Consider the following 16099-nt stretch of genomic DNA (forward strand, 5'->3'; position numbering starts at 1 on the left):
TGGCAATCGAAAGGAATGACGTACTGATATATGTTACATGATGGATGAATGTTTCAAATATCATGTTAAATGAAAGAAGCTAGTCACAAAAGACTGTATGATTTCATTGATATGAATTCCCCGAGATAAATGCAGAGACAGAAAGAAGATGGGTGGTTGCTAGGGGACTAGACAGGGGAGAGATGAGGACTGTGTGTTGATGGGTATGAAGTTTCTGGAGCGGTATGATCATAGTGGGGAAGTAAACAATAGTGATGTTCCCATAAGTCTGTGAATATTCTAAAAAAAAAACCCACTGAATTGTACACTCTAAAAGGATTAACTCTATGATATATAAATTACATATCAATAAAGGAATACTTAAAAAAAAAGGTAGTGTGGGTAAAGGCACAGAAGAATGACCCATGATGGTTTTATTCAAATTATATTACTATAAACCTAAAGTAATTGTCAAAGGGCCTGAATTATCAGCCTGTTCACAGTGTTAAGGAAGCCACTGATACTCTTGAGTATTCTGAAAAGATTTAATTTTTTTGAAAAGAGGTGATTATCTCCTAAAAAAAATTAAGAAATTAACTGCAGGCATGGATGTCCAACCAACGGCAACTCTCGTGTAGCTAGTGAAATGGAAGAAAAGGGAGACAAAGTTTCATTTAAGAAAATGAATTGGGGGCATCTGGGTGGCTCAGCGATTCAGCGTCCACCTTCGGCTCAGGTTGTGACCCCAGGGTCCCGGCATCGAGTCCCACATTGGGCTCCCTGCATGGAGCCTGCTTCTCCCTCTGCCTGTGTCTCTGCCTCTCTCTGTGTGTCTCTCATGAATAAATACATAAAATCTTAAAAAAAAAAAAAGTGAATTGTAAGTATTTGTAAGGATGGCTTTGTTGCGAAGGACTTTGTAAGGATCTCTCCACTCAGCAGAATGCCCCGCCGCCCTCTCCAGGAGACCGTCCACCAGCGCTGGGTTCCTCCTAACCTGAAACACAACGGGCCGTTGACCAGAAGAAACGCGGGAAAGCGAAATCAGGACATCTCGTCTTGGAGTCTGAATCGGCGAGTATCTGGTCTAAGTGTCAGGCTTCACTTCCACTTCAAAGCAAGAGTTTGAAAGAAGGGCGCCCCCGCCCCAGCTGCGCCAGGAAGCAGCGAGTGGTTGCCCGCCTGGGGCCGTGGCTCGGGGCTCGGGGCGGCGACGGGCGGGGAAGCAGGTGCAGGTGCGCGGCCCTGGGGTCCCGGCTGTCCCCGGGGCTCCCACACGGCCGCCCCCCCCAGGCCAGGCCCGGCCCGCTGCGCTCAGGGTGACCTGCTGCCGGCGTCGGGGGCCCAGCTGTCTCCCTACTTACACAACGGGCACCCTGCGGAGCTCAGCGCCCTCAGATCAAGGGCTTTCGGGGCAATTTCTGTCTCCGTCGCTTAGAATAACCTCATTTTCAAATCTCCTTCTGACTCAGGCACATGATCCGGTAACTAGGAGATCAGACCGAAGAGAAGGTTTCTAAGGAAGGAAAAATTACCCTCTGGCAAGAACTCTGGTAGAGAGGTGTGGGGTTTCACTTCCCAATCCTCCACAAAAGCATTTTGGGTGTTTTGGCAACTTCCAAGTAAAGGCAAAAAACAAAAAAAAAAAAAACAAACAAAAAAACCAACCAAAAACAAAACAAAGCAAAGCAAAACAAAACAAAAAGCCCAACCCCGCCCCCAAAACAAACCCCCAAATTTAAGTTACCTCTGGGGTTCATTGGATTCCTTTGGAGAAGAATTATTCCTCTTCAGAAAAGATTCCACAGGATTTTTTTCTTTCTTTCTTATTTATTCATGAGAGAGACACACACACACAGAGGCAGAGGCACAGGCAGAGGGAGAAGCAGGCTCCATGCAGGGAGCCCGACGTGGGGCTCGATCCCAGGACTGCAGGATCACACCCTGGGCTGAAGGCGGCGCTAAACCGTGAGCCACCCGGGCTGCCCAAGGATTTTTTTCTTTTAAACCAAATTGCCCTCCCAAGAGCTTAGTACTTTAAATTCTGCTCCCACTTAGAAACTAGGGGTGATTTTGTTCGATCTGTGGTGATTTTAACAAACCTGTAAGGGAGCTTCACATCTGTGACTCTACCTCAAGCCCTACATTTTCTTTGTGTAAGATAGTGATTTAGTCAATCAAATAAATGTATACTTGTTAGCAAAAACAGTGGGAGGAGGTGAGTGGTTGTACATGCAAGGTGCTTCCTGCACACACAAAAGTATTTTCTTGAGGATGAGGTGGGTGGGTGATAGCGAGGTTAACGTCTTTTAAGTCTTTACTTGCTTGCAGTGCCCAAGTGAAACTTTAAAATTGCTAGTAATAAGGAGAAAAATAGCTACTCAGTAGGATCTAGGAGAGACAAGTCAGGTCAAATGGAACATCACAGAAGCTTCATTTATGAAAAGAATCTAAAGTAAATTAAGAGGAGAGAAACTTTTCAAAAAAGTTTAGCCTTCCAGGGATTCTTACACGGAGACTTTAAAATTTCACGTGTAGCTTTTGTTTTTCCCCAGTTCAAGGGAACAGAACATCAAACAGCAGCTAGGTTATCAAAAAGCAACACAAACCAATCTTGAAGCTCACCAGTATACTTACTCATAGTATTCAGAAATCAAAGAAAGCAAAGAATTAGGTACTCAGTACCCAAGACATACTTAGAGGTGTGTGAGTGTCCTGGGCTTGCATGCAAAATTATTTTCTAAAGGAGATGTGTTAAATGTGGCCATTTTAAACAATAATGAGATGATCACCTACAATTTGTTTTTAGTGGTTCCATTTTAACAGTTGAAAAACATCTGCTCGTTAAAATCCCTACCTATTTTTAATGTTTGATTAACACTCTTAACATTTTGTCTTTATTGTTTCCAAAGAGATGAGCTAAGTCCTCAGGAGTTACGCTAGCCTTCCTTGCTGGCAATCCTCTAACTACTCTTTCTCTAGTTTGATGAGACTGTAACTCAAGGCCCTCAAGTAAGCACATTTCTAGCTCGTCTTCTGTCCACTTTTAATAAAACACTTGCCACATGTGATGGTTAATTTTATGTGTCAGCTTGACTGGGCTAAGGGATGCTCAGCTAGTAAAACATTATTTCTGGGTGTGTTCGTGAGGGCGGCTTGAAAAGAGATTGGCATTTGGCTCTGTGCACTGAGTGAAGAAGACTGCCCTCATCAATGAGGGGGGCACCATACAATCCAATCTGCTGAGGGCCTGAGTAGGAAAAAAGGTGAGAGAAGGGCAAATTTGCCAACTGCCTGAGTTGGGACATCTACCTTTTCCAGTTCTCACACATCAGTGCTCCTGATCCTTGGGCCTTTGGACTTGGCTGGGTCTTCTACATTGGCTCCCCTGATTCTCAGGCCTTTGGGTTTGGACTAGAATCCCACTACCAGCGTTCTGCAGATAGCAAAGCATGAAACTTCTTAGGTCCGATTAATTGTGTGAGCCAATCCCTCATAATAAATCTCATTCTATTTATCCTATATATCCCATAGTTTCTGTTTCTCTGGAGAACCCTGATTGACATGCCATAACTTACTTGAATTGGAAAGATTCTGTCAACCATTAAGGCCTCTGCCCCAGTGGGGTCCTGCTGTTCCCTGAGGACCGCGGCAAGCCTGCTCTCTGTCTTCCTCACCTGCCAATCCCCAATGCATGTTGGGAACCTTCAAGTCCCCAACCATCTCACAGTCTCTCATCTTCATTACCAATTGTCCTAAGACATCTAACTTTTAGCATAATGAAGTTTTGCCAGCAATTCCTATTGGTAACTGGAGATTTCCCCCTCTTTCCAAACTGTGATCTGTTTTACTTATTTCTGGGAAATGGGAAAACAAGCTTGGTTATCAGTGGAAGAGCACATGCTGTAACCACAGAGACGATACAAACAAATATAAGATCCAGAAATCTGGCCTGTGGGATGTATTGTTGACTGCACAACAGGCACAAGGCACTAGAGGGTTTAGACCTTAATAAGTCTGGCTTTTGAGACAGACAGACAGACCCAGTTCCAAACAGGCTCCACTTTTCAGTTGTTGCCACTTGGTAGGCAAGTTGTATTATCTTTGTAAGCCTCGTTTTTCTTCTCTCTACAATGGGAATGTGGTAAGGAGTCAAAGAAACATTTGTAAAGTATTTAACACATGCTGTACAAGTAAGATATCAACAAAAGGTAACAATTACTACTGTTCTATTCCATTGAATACAGCAAACCTGGAATGAGCTATATCACTCCAGCCTCCATCAGGAACATATAGTGAGGCCGTCTAACAGTTTAATAAGGTGATGAGTGCCAAATGTAATCTCTATGCAAGAATTTATAGTTATGACCTAAGAAGTGTAATTTCACTAAAACTTTCCAGTATTTGTAAACACATCTCCAAAAGCATCAGTTTAATTTAATCTACACAATACCCTTTCTGGCTATCAAGTGTGTCTTGTTTAACGGTGAATTCTTCCTTTTTTGTTTCAATGCAATTTGATTCTAAGGGGGTAGGAGGCTAAGCCAATTCAAGAGTTAAAACTGGCGTTCAAATAACAGGAGCTTGGTTCCCCTTTTTAAAACCATCTGAAGGCCCGTCCCTGTTACACTAGTAGGAAGATGCACATTGCATGGGCCCCAGCCACTCAGATTCAGGCAGTAAATTACAGTCATTGTCTCATGAGAAGGAGATCGCCCCCATCTGCCTATTTTAACCTATTTTATTGACTACTGCCCTTCCTACTATATTTTTAAAGAAGAACATGGCACAAAAGCCCCCACCCTTCCTTTTACTTCTCAGCTATTTCTTGTTTCAAAGTCAGCCCCACATTCCCACTCTTGGTGGCTGGGTCCCTAGGCTCTTTTCTGCTGCCCCCCTCCACCATTGCTCTTACTTGGAAAGATGCCCACCCAGTAGACTCCACATTCCTCCATCCTCAGCCTGCTGTTTTCACAGAACCAAGCATCGTGTTATGGGCCTTGCCCGGACTCCTCTCATCCTTCATTCGGTCATTTATGTGGGTCTTCCTTTTTACAATCAATTTCCCAAATTTCTTCTCTTCTGCCAGCAGCTTTCTCCCCAGGAGGAGTCAACCTCCAATGCTCCGTAAGGTCCTCAGCCCCTGATTCATTTCCTGCCCTCTTCCCCCAACTCTTCCCTCAATGGAAAATTACCAAAGAATTTCACACTTGAAGGGGTGTCTCAGAGATCATCAAAACCAATCCCTAACTTTATAGATGAAAAACAAATCAAAACAAAACAAAAAACCCAAGGCTCAGAGGGATTGAGTGACCTCTGCAAAGCCATGCAGTCAGTATGAGGGGAAGCCGAGGGCAGAAGTCATCACATTCTGATTCCTAGTCAGTGTGCTTTTAGGCAGACAGATGGATGGAAAAGAAAATATGGCAAGTGGAAGGATGCATTTTATCTGGGGTCCAAGCTGCTGTTGGAAAGGACCACATTCCTGTGTACTTCTAGGAATTAGAAGACTCTAGAAAAAAATGCATTCTTAGGGGGAAGTTTGAAAACAAGGAGATTTCCAGCCTCTAAGATTGATTGATTGATTGATTTATATTTTTTGCCACTAAGATTTAGTAAGGGGAAGGTCAGTGTACTTAGAGAGGTAAGAAGGGAAAGAGATTATTTTTTCAGAGATGACAGCCTGGCTGGGGCAAGAGGAAGACAGGCCCTCGGCCCTCTATTTTAAAGAAAAGGAAAAGTAATGGCACCAGTAGCTCAAATGGATGAGAAGCAGTGGCAGGGATGAGAGCACACTTGATTAATAGACATGTAGTGGAGTTTGAGAAGAAGATTCAGATCATAAATGAATTTAAGTGAAAGAATGACAAGTCCAGCTCAATGATGGACTTATGCATACCACAGCTTTGAGTCACGTTACGTTGGATTCAGTAATTCTAATCTTTAATTTCTGTTTCCTAGTTAAAAAATATTCCTTCCAGGGCACCTGAGTGGCGCAGTGGTTGAGCATCTGCCTTCGGCTCAGGTCGTGATCCTGGGGTCCTGGGACTGAGACCCACATGAGGCTCCCTGCATGAAGCCTGCTTTTCCCTCTGCCTATGTCGCTGCCTCTGTGTGTCTCTGATGAGTAAATAAATAAAATCTTTAAAAAAACCCCAAGTATTCCTTCCTTCTGCTTATATTTTAATATGAAATAGATATTTCTGACATTCAAAAAGGTAAATAACAAATACTCAAGGATCCACAAGCCCAGTATAAGAAATAACACATAGCAAGCACCACTGATGTCTTTGTATATCCATTCTTACTCACGATTCCCCTACCTGCACATAGATGACTAAAAATTTGAATTTGATGTTAAGAATGCCCAGGCATATCATTATACATATTATCGAGCCTACACAATATGTGACATTTCTGTATTTGTTAAACTTCATATAAATGGCAGTTCATATAAACTTCCCTTCTACAACTTGCTATTTTTGTTTGACATAATAGTTGTGAGATTTAGTCATGTTGATTCATAGAGCTTTAGTCATTTTCATGGCTGTGTACTATTCCATTTTATCAAAATTACACAATTTATTCATCCATTTTCCTATTTATAGCTAGTTATGTTTGATTTTTCAGTATTACTAACAAGGTTGTCCTGGATTTTTTTTTTCATGTTTCCTTAAGAACATGTCAGTCTCTCTAGGGTATAACTAGTTAGCTAAGCCCTATAAGCTCATCTTACACCCTACTGGTTGTTGTCAAACGGTTGTCTAAAGTGGTTATATCAATTCACATTTTCACTCACAATGTATTAGAGCTCCCATTGCTCTACATCTTCACCAATGCCTGTGTTTCCAAATTTCAAAACCTTTTTCCAATCTGATGAGTGTGAGATGGCATTTTGTTTTAATTAATATTTTCTTGATTACTACTGAGGCTGAACATCTTCCATGCTTATTGGTCATTTCCTCTTCTTCGAGTTCCCTGCTCCTAGCCTTTGCCCATTTTCTGCTTGGTTGTTCTCACTGATTCATAAAAATTCTAACCCTTGGTCAGTTATATACAGTTGTAAAAGTCTTCTTGAATGTTGCAATTTTTCACTTTGTTGATGACAATTTTAGGGTACAAAAGATTTTCATATTACTATAGTCAAATGAACAATCTTTTCCTTTATAATTTGTCTGTCCTGCCTGCTGTTTAAGAAATCTTTCTTCACTCTGAGAAAGTAAGAACAGACCGTTACTATTTTCCACTAAGAGCTAAAAAGCTTTGCTTTTTATATTTCCATCTTTAGCCTACCTAAAATTGATTTTTGTTTTTGGTATGAGCTAGAAGCCTACTTTCTTCTCATTATGAATAATCAAATGTCATAGATCCAATTATTGAATAGTTGGCTCATCCTTGCCTCAGTGACCTGCAATACCATTGGCCAAATATCAAGTTTATATTTATGCATGGTTTGAGCATCAATTATTTTATGTCTTTGTTTTGCTGTATTAACTATTTTTATTTTTGTGGAAATGGCCCAGGAAAGTGCTTCCCATACTAGAATAAACAGACACCAAAACTGTACTGACATGGAGATGCTGAGGGTTGACAGGTACTCACAATGAGCCAAGTGGCTCACTACTAACCCAGCAAAGCAATTATTCCTTAAAAAGATTACAAATCACTACACAGACCTCTGAGTTCAGTTAGAAATAGTAAAATCTTGGGGTGCCTGGGGGATTGCAGTCAGGTAAGCGTCCAACTCTTGGTTCGGTTCAGGTCATGATCTCAGGGTTGTGAGATAGAACCCTGTTTTGTGCTCTGTACAGAGTCTGCTTGGGATTCCCTCTCCCTCTGCTCCTCCCCCTGCTATACTCTCTCTAAAATAAATGAATAAATCTTTACAAAGAGTAGATAAAATCTTAAACTCCAAGGGAGTAATAGAAAAAAATAAATGTGGCAATGGTCATGACCCATTTTTAGTTCTTATTCATTAACTCCATGTCCTATTCAGGGTTTCCACATTCTCACTAACCATCTCTTTACCTGTATATTCCTTCAAAGAATACACTAAGTCAAGCGTGTGTTTACCTCCTCTTACATTCACTCACTGTCATGCTGGTGCTGGGGGATACCTGGATGACAAGTCACAGTCCTTAGGTCCTGGGGGGCACTCACACTTGATGGGGACACAGCCAGGAACACCGCTGAGTATAAAATGTCAGATTATGACAAGTTACGGGCTAGAGGTATATGCTTATGGGAAGAAACAATTCTGCAAAGGGACGTTCAGGGTACTGTCACAAGGAAGTGATATCTACTGAACTCCTTTTAACAGATTCCTCCAAAAAAGTTATAGCTAAAAATCAGCTACCATAAAAAAGTAAGGTACCGTTGTACTAAGATATCCTTTGGCTCATACAATTAGCAGGGTTCAGTTTTGCATTCAGGATACTATACTTAATTTGATAAGCTACTCTTTTTTTTTTTTTAAGATTTTATTTATTTATTCATGAGAGACACACAGAGAGAGGCAGAGACAGGCAGAGGGCAAAGCAGGAGCAGGCGCCATGCAGGAAGCCTGATGTGGGACTTGATCCCAGGAACCCAGGATCATGACCTGAGCCAAAGGTAGACATTCAACCACTGAGCCACCCAGGTGTCCCTGATAAGCCACTCCTAGTCAGAAATGTACCCCACCTTCAAAATATGTGACATGTAAAGACATGGAATCACCCAGGGGTGAGACTTGACCTTAAAAGTGAATTCACAATAGAACTTCATGAAACGGTGAATTCCCCTGAATGCATTTAATTTAATTATTCACAAAATATGGGTTAGCCATCAACCTCTTAAGAGTCCTTCCTCTCACTACAAGACACACCTAAATGAAGAAGACAGCTCTGGATTAGGTGTCAGTGTCACAGGAAACACATTGCAGACAGCTGAGCACAAAGATCTAGGTACCCCAAAGATCAGAACGTTTCATGCCATCACTCGTGAAAATAAAACTCTTTCCACTCCAGGCACAAGCAATTACAGAGGCAAAACAATGGAAGTAACATGGTCAGAAATCACACCTTAAGGTAATGTCACAGCTATTCAGGGATTTGCCTCTATAAACGTGAAACTCAGTGGGCGAAAGGAAGTGACTGGCTTAGGCCAGGGACTGTCCTGTCCCAGACAGACACCAGTAAAGGAGCCTTGGCATTCCTCCAGTCGACACTTCTCAACTCCACAGGATTTTTGAGTCATTTCTCTGCAACAAGCAATTCTAGAGAGTAACAAGCACTTATGTATGGATCTAACAAAACAGTAGTAATTGCTTAATTAATTTTAGAAATACTGAATAAGCTTGCACAACAGGTTTTCAAATTATCTTATAGTCTGCAAATACCTCCCAGAAATACGTTTTATAATCTCCATCTGTCTCTTATATTAAAAAAGGGAAAAGGAGAAGAGTCCAACTAAAAAACAACTTTTCGATTTGTTGGGAAGCTACCTCTTAACTCAAAGAAAGAAGTAGCTCACATCCTCCCTGCCAAAAGTCCCCTCATATGTATTAGCTAGAAAACTGGTAAGGGAGACGTGTTTCTGAGCAACTTGGATGTAACACAGAGAACAGTACTGTTACAATGGAAATATTTATGCAGGGAGGGCTCTGACACGTTCTCAAATCTCTCTGTCTGCTGCCTGTCTAGTTTTATTTAATTTTTGGCAAGGAACTTTTATGCTTGTTTCTTTCCATTTTTCTTCTTTGTATAAACAAACAAGCAAGCATTTATTTGATTTCCCACCAGTCTTGCTAAGTCTTGATGAAAAGAGGGGAAAATAAATTCTTGCTAAAGGGAGCAGAACACAATGGAAATCACGAGTAGGTTGAAAATTAGGACAAGTGTGGCCTAACAGAGGGATTAAACACACTTTCTAAATTTGCTTCTCATGCTGACCTTGGGTTCAAAACATTTCTCTGACTAGTCACATGGGTACTCATGTAGGAATGCCACAGGTTCATCTTGACCCAGGCATTTTATTTTGGGCAAGAAACAATATATGCTAGGCAAGTTAAAGAACTGAGATTTCATATATTTTATTCACTGTAGTTACAGAGAAAAATATATAGTCTAAGAAACTCCTAAAATTTTGCTGTGCTCAATAAGGAGATTTCTACCCATAACTGGTGAGTACACTTATAGATAAGTGATAAACCATGGTTTTTTAAAAAATAATATTTCTAATGCAGGGAAGTTCATTTGTCCCTTAAGAGAGGAAGCATAATGGTTAACAGGCCAGGAAGCCAGGCTGCTCAGTACATGTTTTATTTATTTTTTTATTTTTTATTTTTTTAATTTTTATTTATTTATGATAGAGAGAGAGAGAGAGAGAGGCAGAGACACAGGCAGAGGGAGAAGCAGGCTCCATGCACCGGGAGCCCGACGTGGGATTTGATCCCGGGTCTCCAGGACTGCGCCCTGGGCCAAAGGCAGGCGTTAAACCGCTGCGCCACCCAGGGATCCCTCAGTACATGTTTTAGCTGGGCACTAGCTAACTGGCTGCATACATGTGGCTGGGTTACTTTCACCTTTCTTTGCCTGGTTCCTTGCCTGTAAAGAAAAGTATTCTGTATTAGTTCTGCTATTTATTTTTTAATAAATTTTCTAATTTGTAATAGCCCAGGTGGCTCCTTAATTTAAAAAATCATGGGGTAAAATTCAAAGCTTTTTTTAAAAAAATTATTTATTTATTTATTCATGAGAGACAGAGACAGAGACAGAGAGGCAGAGACACAGGCAGAGGCAGAAGCAGGTTCCCTGCAGAGAGCCTGACGTGGGACTCAATCCCAGGTCTCCAGGATCAGGTCCTGGACAGAAGGTGGTGCTAAACCACTGAGCCACCCGGGCTGCCCAAATTCAAAGCTTTTCGGTGGAAACAGGAATGAGTGAAAGTCTGTGTATTGAGCAATGTAACTGCAAGCGGGAGGAACTCATAACGGATAAGCTTTCTTGCTAAGGGTATGATATTCAGGTACTGCATGGAGAATTAGGCACTTGTGACTCATTATTAAAGAAGAATGTTTGTGAATGCAGGACTGATGCAGTGTGAGTGCTGGGGCCTTCCTCATGGGCTTCCACACTTCCACACCTGGCCCCACTCCCTGACTCGCCCTACAGAGTATCCTTCTGCACCCACTCTCCAGGGCTGCACCATCCACCTCTCTTCACTGTTAATCTTTGGTTCTCAGTGGCCTCTGGGCTGTGTTGACATCCTCCTGAAACAGAGGTGGGTGGAACAAGCAAGACTATTTTTCATGTTATCTAGAATTGCCAAAGGCAGAGTGTATTATGCACAAAATCCTTTAAAAACCCTGGGAGTGATATCACTCAAATCTTGATTTGCTGAGAGAGTTTTTCTAACTATCATACTTTGCAATAACCTTTTCTCTAAAGATATCTTCAAGAACAGTTTATTTATTTTCTAAATCACTTCTGACATTGTCTTTTCCCTGCTTTTGTGCTACAACAGGCTAGCATAGTCCCTCTTCGTCCTTCATCCAAGGGATGGATTGCAGCAGTCTTCCTTCGGGTGACATTAGCAGAAATGTCAACCAGATATGTTTGGTGCTTATTTTTCCTTATTATAGTTTCCTTCCCGTCAGTGGGCTGTGTTAACATTTAAAATGAAATATTCCCAAATCTTTATACTTGCGACTTTTAACAAAAAGTCCTTATCCTCTGGTTCTAGAGAGCATACAATCATTCAGGGGTTTAATTCTCATTAATCTTAGTTTACTGCACAGACAGCTTTGAATTACCATTCAGCGTCGTTACACCTCTGCACACAATCCCAGAAAATTGAAAACTGAGGTGCCCTGAGATGTCCTGCCTTTTGCAAAATGGTCCTCCTGAATTTCGAATAATTGATCCCTAATTGGTTAGGTCTGTCAGAACCCTATAGACTTCTCGCCTTCCTTAGGAAACCAGGCCGAATCTATACAAACTCACGTCATTAACAAGTGGAAAATTTCAAACTGTGTAAAATCACACATGGGAGAGCAAGAGTTCAGCCCTCACCAAGCACTACGATGGAAAGAGCTGGAAAGTGGGGAGAGAATATTCTGGAATACAGAGATTCCAGTTCACCCCTCATTAACCCTGTTCCCTGTCAACGTTTCTAAACAAATTAGGCATCCTTAGGGTTTATTTTGTGGGTTTGCCCCCCAATTTTTGTTTTTATTCTCATCACAGCCATATGCTAAGTTGTTCATTTATAATTGTAACAGTGTCTCTAGCTCATAAGCTCATTATTTCTTTTCCTACTAGCTTATTAGTGTATTAACAACCTCATACTGTGAAAACAAATTAGAATTGGGTGTCCCATCCAGCTTTTGACACCACTTTCCAGTTCTTTAGTAATCACTTCAGATACTGATAAACCTATATATAGAAATAAGAAACATATAGCTGAAATAATTTAGCATCTTAGTGATTACAGCAAAAACACGCAATTACTGGCTCAGAGCTTCCAAGTCAGCCTTGCAGCTATCATATCTAATCATTGTTTATTTTGATTAATTCATTCCAAAGGTACTTGAGACCATGCCCTCCCTGATATTTAAGCATTTCTAGTATTATAGCATATGGGTATTAAGAAGAAAATACATTTGTTAGTGCTCTTTAAATTTACTGAAAAATAAAAGCACTCTGAATATCAATCCAAATAGTTCCCTTGGGTTGGAAATTTCCATGCAAACCCAACACAGGCAATAGATTAAAAAAAAAAAAAAGTATGACATTCCACAAGGCCAACAGATGTTAGAAGATATTAGGTAAAAGTTCAGCAGGACAACAAAGGGAAACACACCCTGCAGGTTTTCAAGTCTCACACTGAAACAGAAGAGTATGCTCAGAAAGAGGGGGAACACAAGCTTCCAAAGAGATCCACTCTTCAGAAATTTGCTCTTTAACCAATCCCAAGTACAGACTGGTTAGCTAAGTAAAATCTCTAAGTTTGTAGAAAAAAAGACTTTTTTAAAGATTTTATTTTTTTCATGAGAGACACGGAAAGGCAGAGACATAGGCAGAGGGAGAAGCAGGCTCCCTATGGGGAGCCTGATGCAGAACTCGATCCCAGGACCCTGGATCACGAGCTGAGGCAAAGGCAGATGCTCAACCACTGAGCCACCCAGGTGCCCTCAAGTTTGTAGAAAATTACTCTCTTTGAAAAATCACAGGTATTTCTGAAAAAGTTGTTCCAAGACCAGAATTCTCAGAAAACCTTTCTATCTTCCAATTCCATGGTGCCAGGTAACACTGCAATGGCAAACACCTATGCCACCTGTCCCCATGCCTACTACACACACCTGAAGTTGTTTCTCCGTAAATCACTTCAAGAGTGAAATACTGGCAAAAGGCTGGATTTCTGACTGTCTCTATGCCTATGATAACATATAGGCTAAATCATTCTCTTTCTGGGATGGCAAATTATTTTGTCTTTTGAGACTGCAGAGACTTAACGTAGTAGCTTGCAGTTCTAAAAAGCATTTGTGCCCACGTCAGCAGTTTCAGGAAATTTTATTGTTGAACTTCCAAGGAAGCTAATAAACATTTGTCTGGTTTCCCATTTAGATTTTCAGGACTAGAAGAATACCCAGCACAAGCGGAATTTCTTCAAATTAGCTATTTATATCAGCAACAAAATTTTATAGACTGGACCAGCTTTAAAAGGCTTCAGTGGAGAAATAACTAACGTTCTACAAAGGATAAGCAAGTGACCTCTACTTCACCCGGGGCATAGTTCAATAAACTGCATTGACTACTCTCAGGAAAACATGTTCCACTTAACTCTCCCCTCCCTTCTCTCAGATCCCAGCCCTTAGAAAAGTGGAATTTGGCAGAAATGGTAGCAGGGTCATATCAAATGGTCTTTTAGAGAATGTAGAAATGACGCAGTCTTCTAACTACAAAGCAACACCTCATTACTCCAAAAAAAAAAAAAAAAAAAGGACATGGCTGTGTCTTCTAGGTGCAAGTCTGAAACTGATAAGCACCTGAGCTTAAAAATATTCCCCAGGCTACAGGTACGGAAATATTTTGTTAGATTTCTTCCAGACCTGCTAGGCTTCTGTTGGTATAGAACGAATCTGCTTTCATTTTTTTTTTTTAATTTTATTTATTTATGATAGTCACACAGAGAGAGAGAGAGAGGCAGAGACATAGGCAGAGGGAGAAGCAGGCTCCATGCACCGGGAGCCCGACGTGGGATTCAATCCCTGGTCTCCAGGATCGCGCCCTGGGCCAAAGGCAGGCGCCAAACCGCTGCGCCACCCAGGGATCCCATGAATCTGCTTTCAGAACCAAACCCACCTTAAGCCGTGCTGTATTCTTCAGAATGGCTAATCCCACTGTTCTGATAAGAGTGTGCCCCCTGACAGATCACAGAGAGATAACACAGCCAGGGCTTCCCTCAGATCTCACTGTATCTGTGTTTTCCTAAAAAATGTGGAAAGTATTGTAACATATTTTTAGTTTGTCCACTGAACTCTTTTACTTTCTGAGGAAAAGCCACACTTCCCTAGAAAAATAAAAAAATAAATCCTATCCTTTATGATGAAATCTTTACCATATGTTTTTGAGACTGTGGCACTGTGTAGTTATACCTTGGCTTTTATAAACAAAACTTTTACCTGCATATCATAGCATCCGTTAAAAAAAAAAAATCATGATCACCTGTTAGGGAGTTTAGGGAGAGAAGCACTTGGTGCCTCATTTTCTATAACCAATACACTGCTTCATTATTCTGGTGATCATACCCAGAGTGGCTTCCATCACAATTAACCACTAACACTCAAGAAAACGTTTCTTGAGATACCCTATTCAGATATAAAGAGTAGTTGGTTTATTAAAATTACAACTGTATCAAAGAACATGGACAAAGGCTGAAGAGTATGTTTAGGTAACAGGACTGAGGATAGCAGATAGAGGGTGTAATTAGTTTCTAGTAAGATGGAGAAGTGGAAAATATACCCACAGGAAGAATATAAAGGGGAAAAAAATCCATGTTCACTTTGCAAAGTACTTGATCTCCTATATTGGTTTTTCATCATATCCAAGTTGCTCTTGATTATCAAGATTCACTGTTACTGACAGAACATCAATTACATAAAGAAGCCACCAAATAAACCATGACGCAATGCTTTTTGACACATACTTTTATATTTTATACTTACTGATAGAGCTCTTTTAGACTTAAGACTTATATATCACATTGCTCTATTCCCATGCCTTTATATATATGCTGAACAACATAATCCTTCGAAGGTTTACGGGGCATTTATACTCAACCTATCTAAATTGAAATGATGACAATATGAGCAGTTATGCCCACTCTGCACAGCAATCACAATTATGTTATGACTCCCATCTGACTGATAACAATCTAAAGATATCACAGATTCTAAGAGACATTCCAACTTCAGAGGTAGTAAAATGTGAAAAAAATACACATTTCAAATATTTGGAATAAAGCAATTTATATGACTATTTCAGATCATAGCTATATGTTTTAAACGTGCACGCAGAAACATGATGAAAAAATCTTAAGCAATTATTTTCTTGGCTGTAAGTTTTGTCTTTAAATATCACTATTTGACAGTAAGTTTTGTTATGTGTGTGTGCACAATTATGCATATATGTATGTGTACACAGCATTTGGCTAAAAGAAAAGAAAACTGCCTGCATACATTCAGGTTTTCAGAGATTTTGTTTTTTTTTTTTTTTTTTTTTTTAATTTTTTTTTTTTTATTTTATTTATTTATGATAGTCACATAGAGAGAGAGAGAGAGAGAGAGGCAGAGACATAGGCAGAGGGAGAAGCAGGCTCCATGCACCGGGAGCCTGACGTGGGATTCGATCCGGGGTCTCCAGGATCGCGCCCTGGGCCAAAGGCAGGCGCCAAACCGCTGCGCCACCCAGGGATCCCGGTTTTCAGAGATTTTGGCAAGCATTCTGCTCCCAGTATTCTGGACTTTATGGATGGGAGACATTTTAGAACTGCCAAACAGAAGTCACTTAATACTTTACAAATGCAGTAATGTGTTAAATAGGTACAAAATTATACACAAAAATTTTGCCTGGCTTTA

General features: G+C 40.7%; 1 protein-coding gene across 13 annotated transcripts in view; it reads right to left on the bottom strand.

Annotated features, from left to right (window-relative positions):
* The window catches only part of STXBP6 (syntaxin binding protein 6), a 239641-nt gene that overhangs the window by 117355 nt on the left and 106187 nt on the right, over positions 1-16099 (bottom strand). The window contains exon 4 of one of the 13 annotated variants that reach the window (XM_072838070.1): positions 3812-4107. The exons of the other annotated variants lie outside the window; for them this stretch is intronic. Coding sequence (XP_072694171.1) covers positions 3827-4107 — 281 coding nt within the window. The 3' untranslated portion in view covers positions 3812-3826. Of the gene's footprint in view, positions 1-3811; positions 4108-16099 lie in introns of those variants that run through there. 13 annotated transcript variants of the gene reach the window in all.

This window comes from Canis lupus, chromosome 9 (genome assembly GCF_048164855.1).
Source record: "Canis lupus baileyi chromosome 9, mCanLup2.hap1, whole genome shotgun sequence".
NCBI lineage: Eukaryota > Metazoa > Chordata > Mammalia > Carnivora > Canidae > Canis > Canis lupus.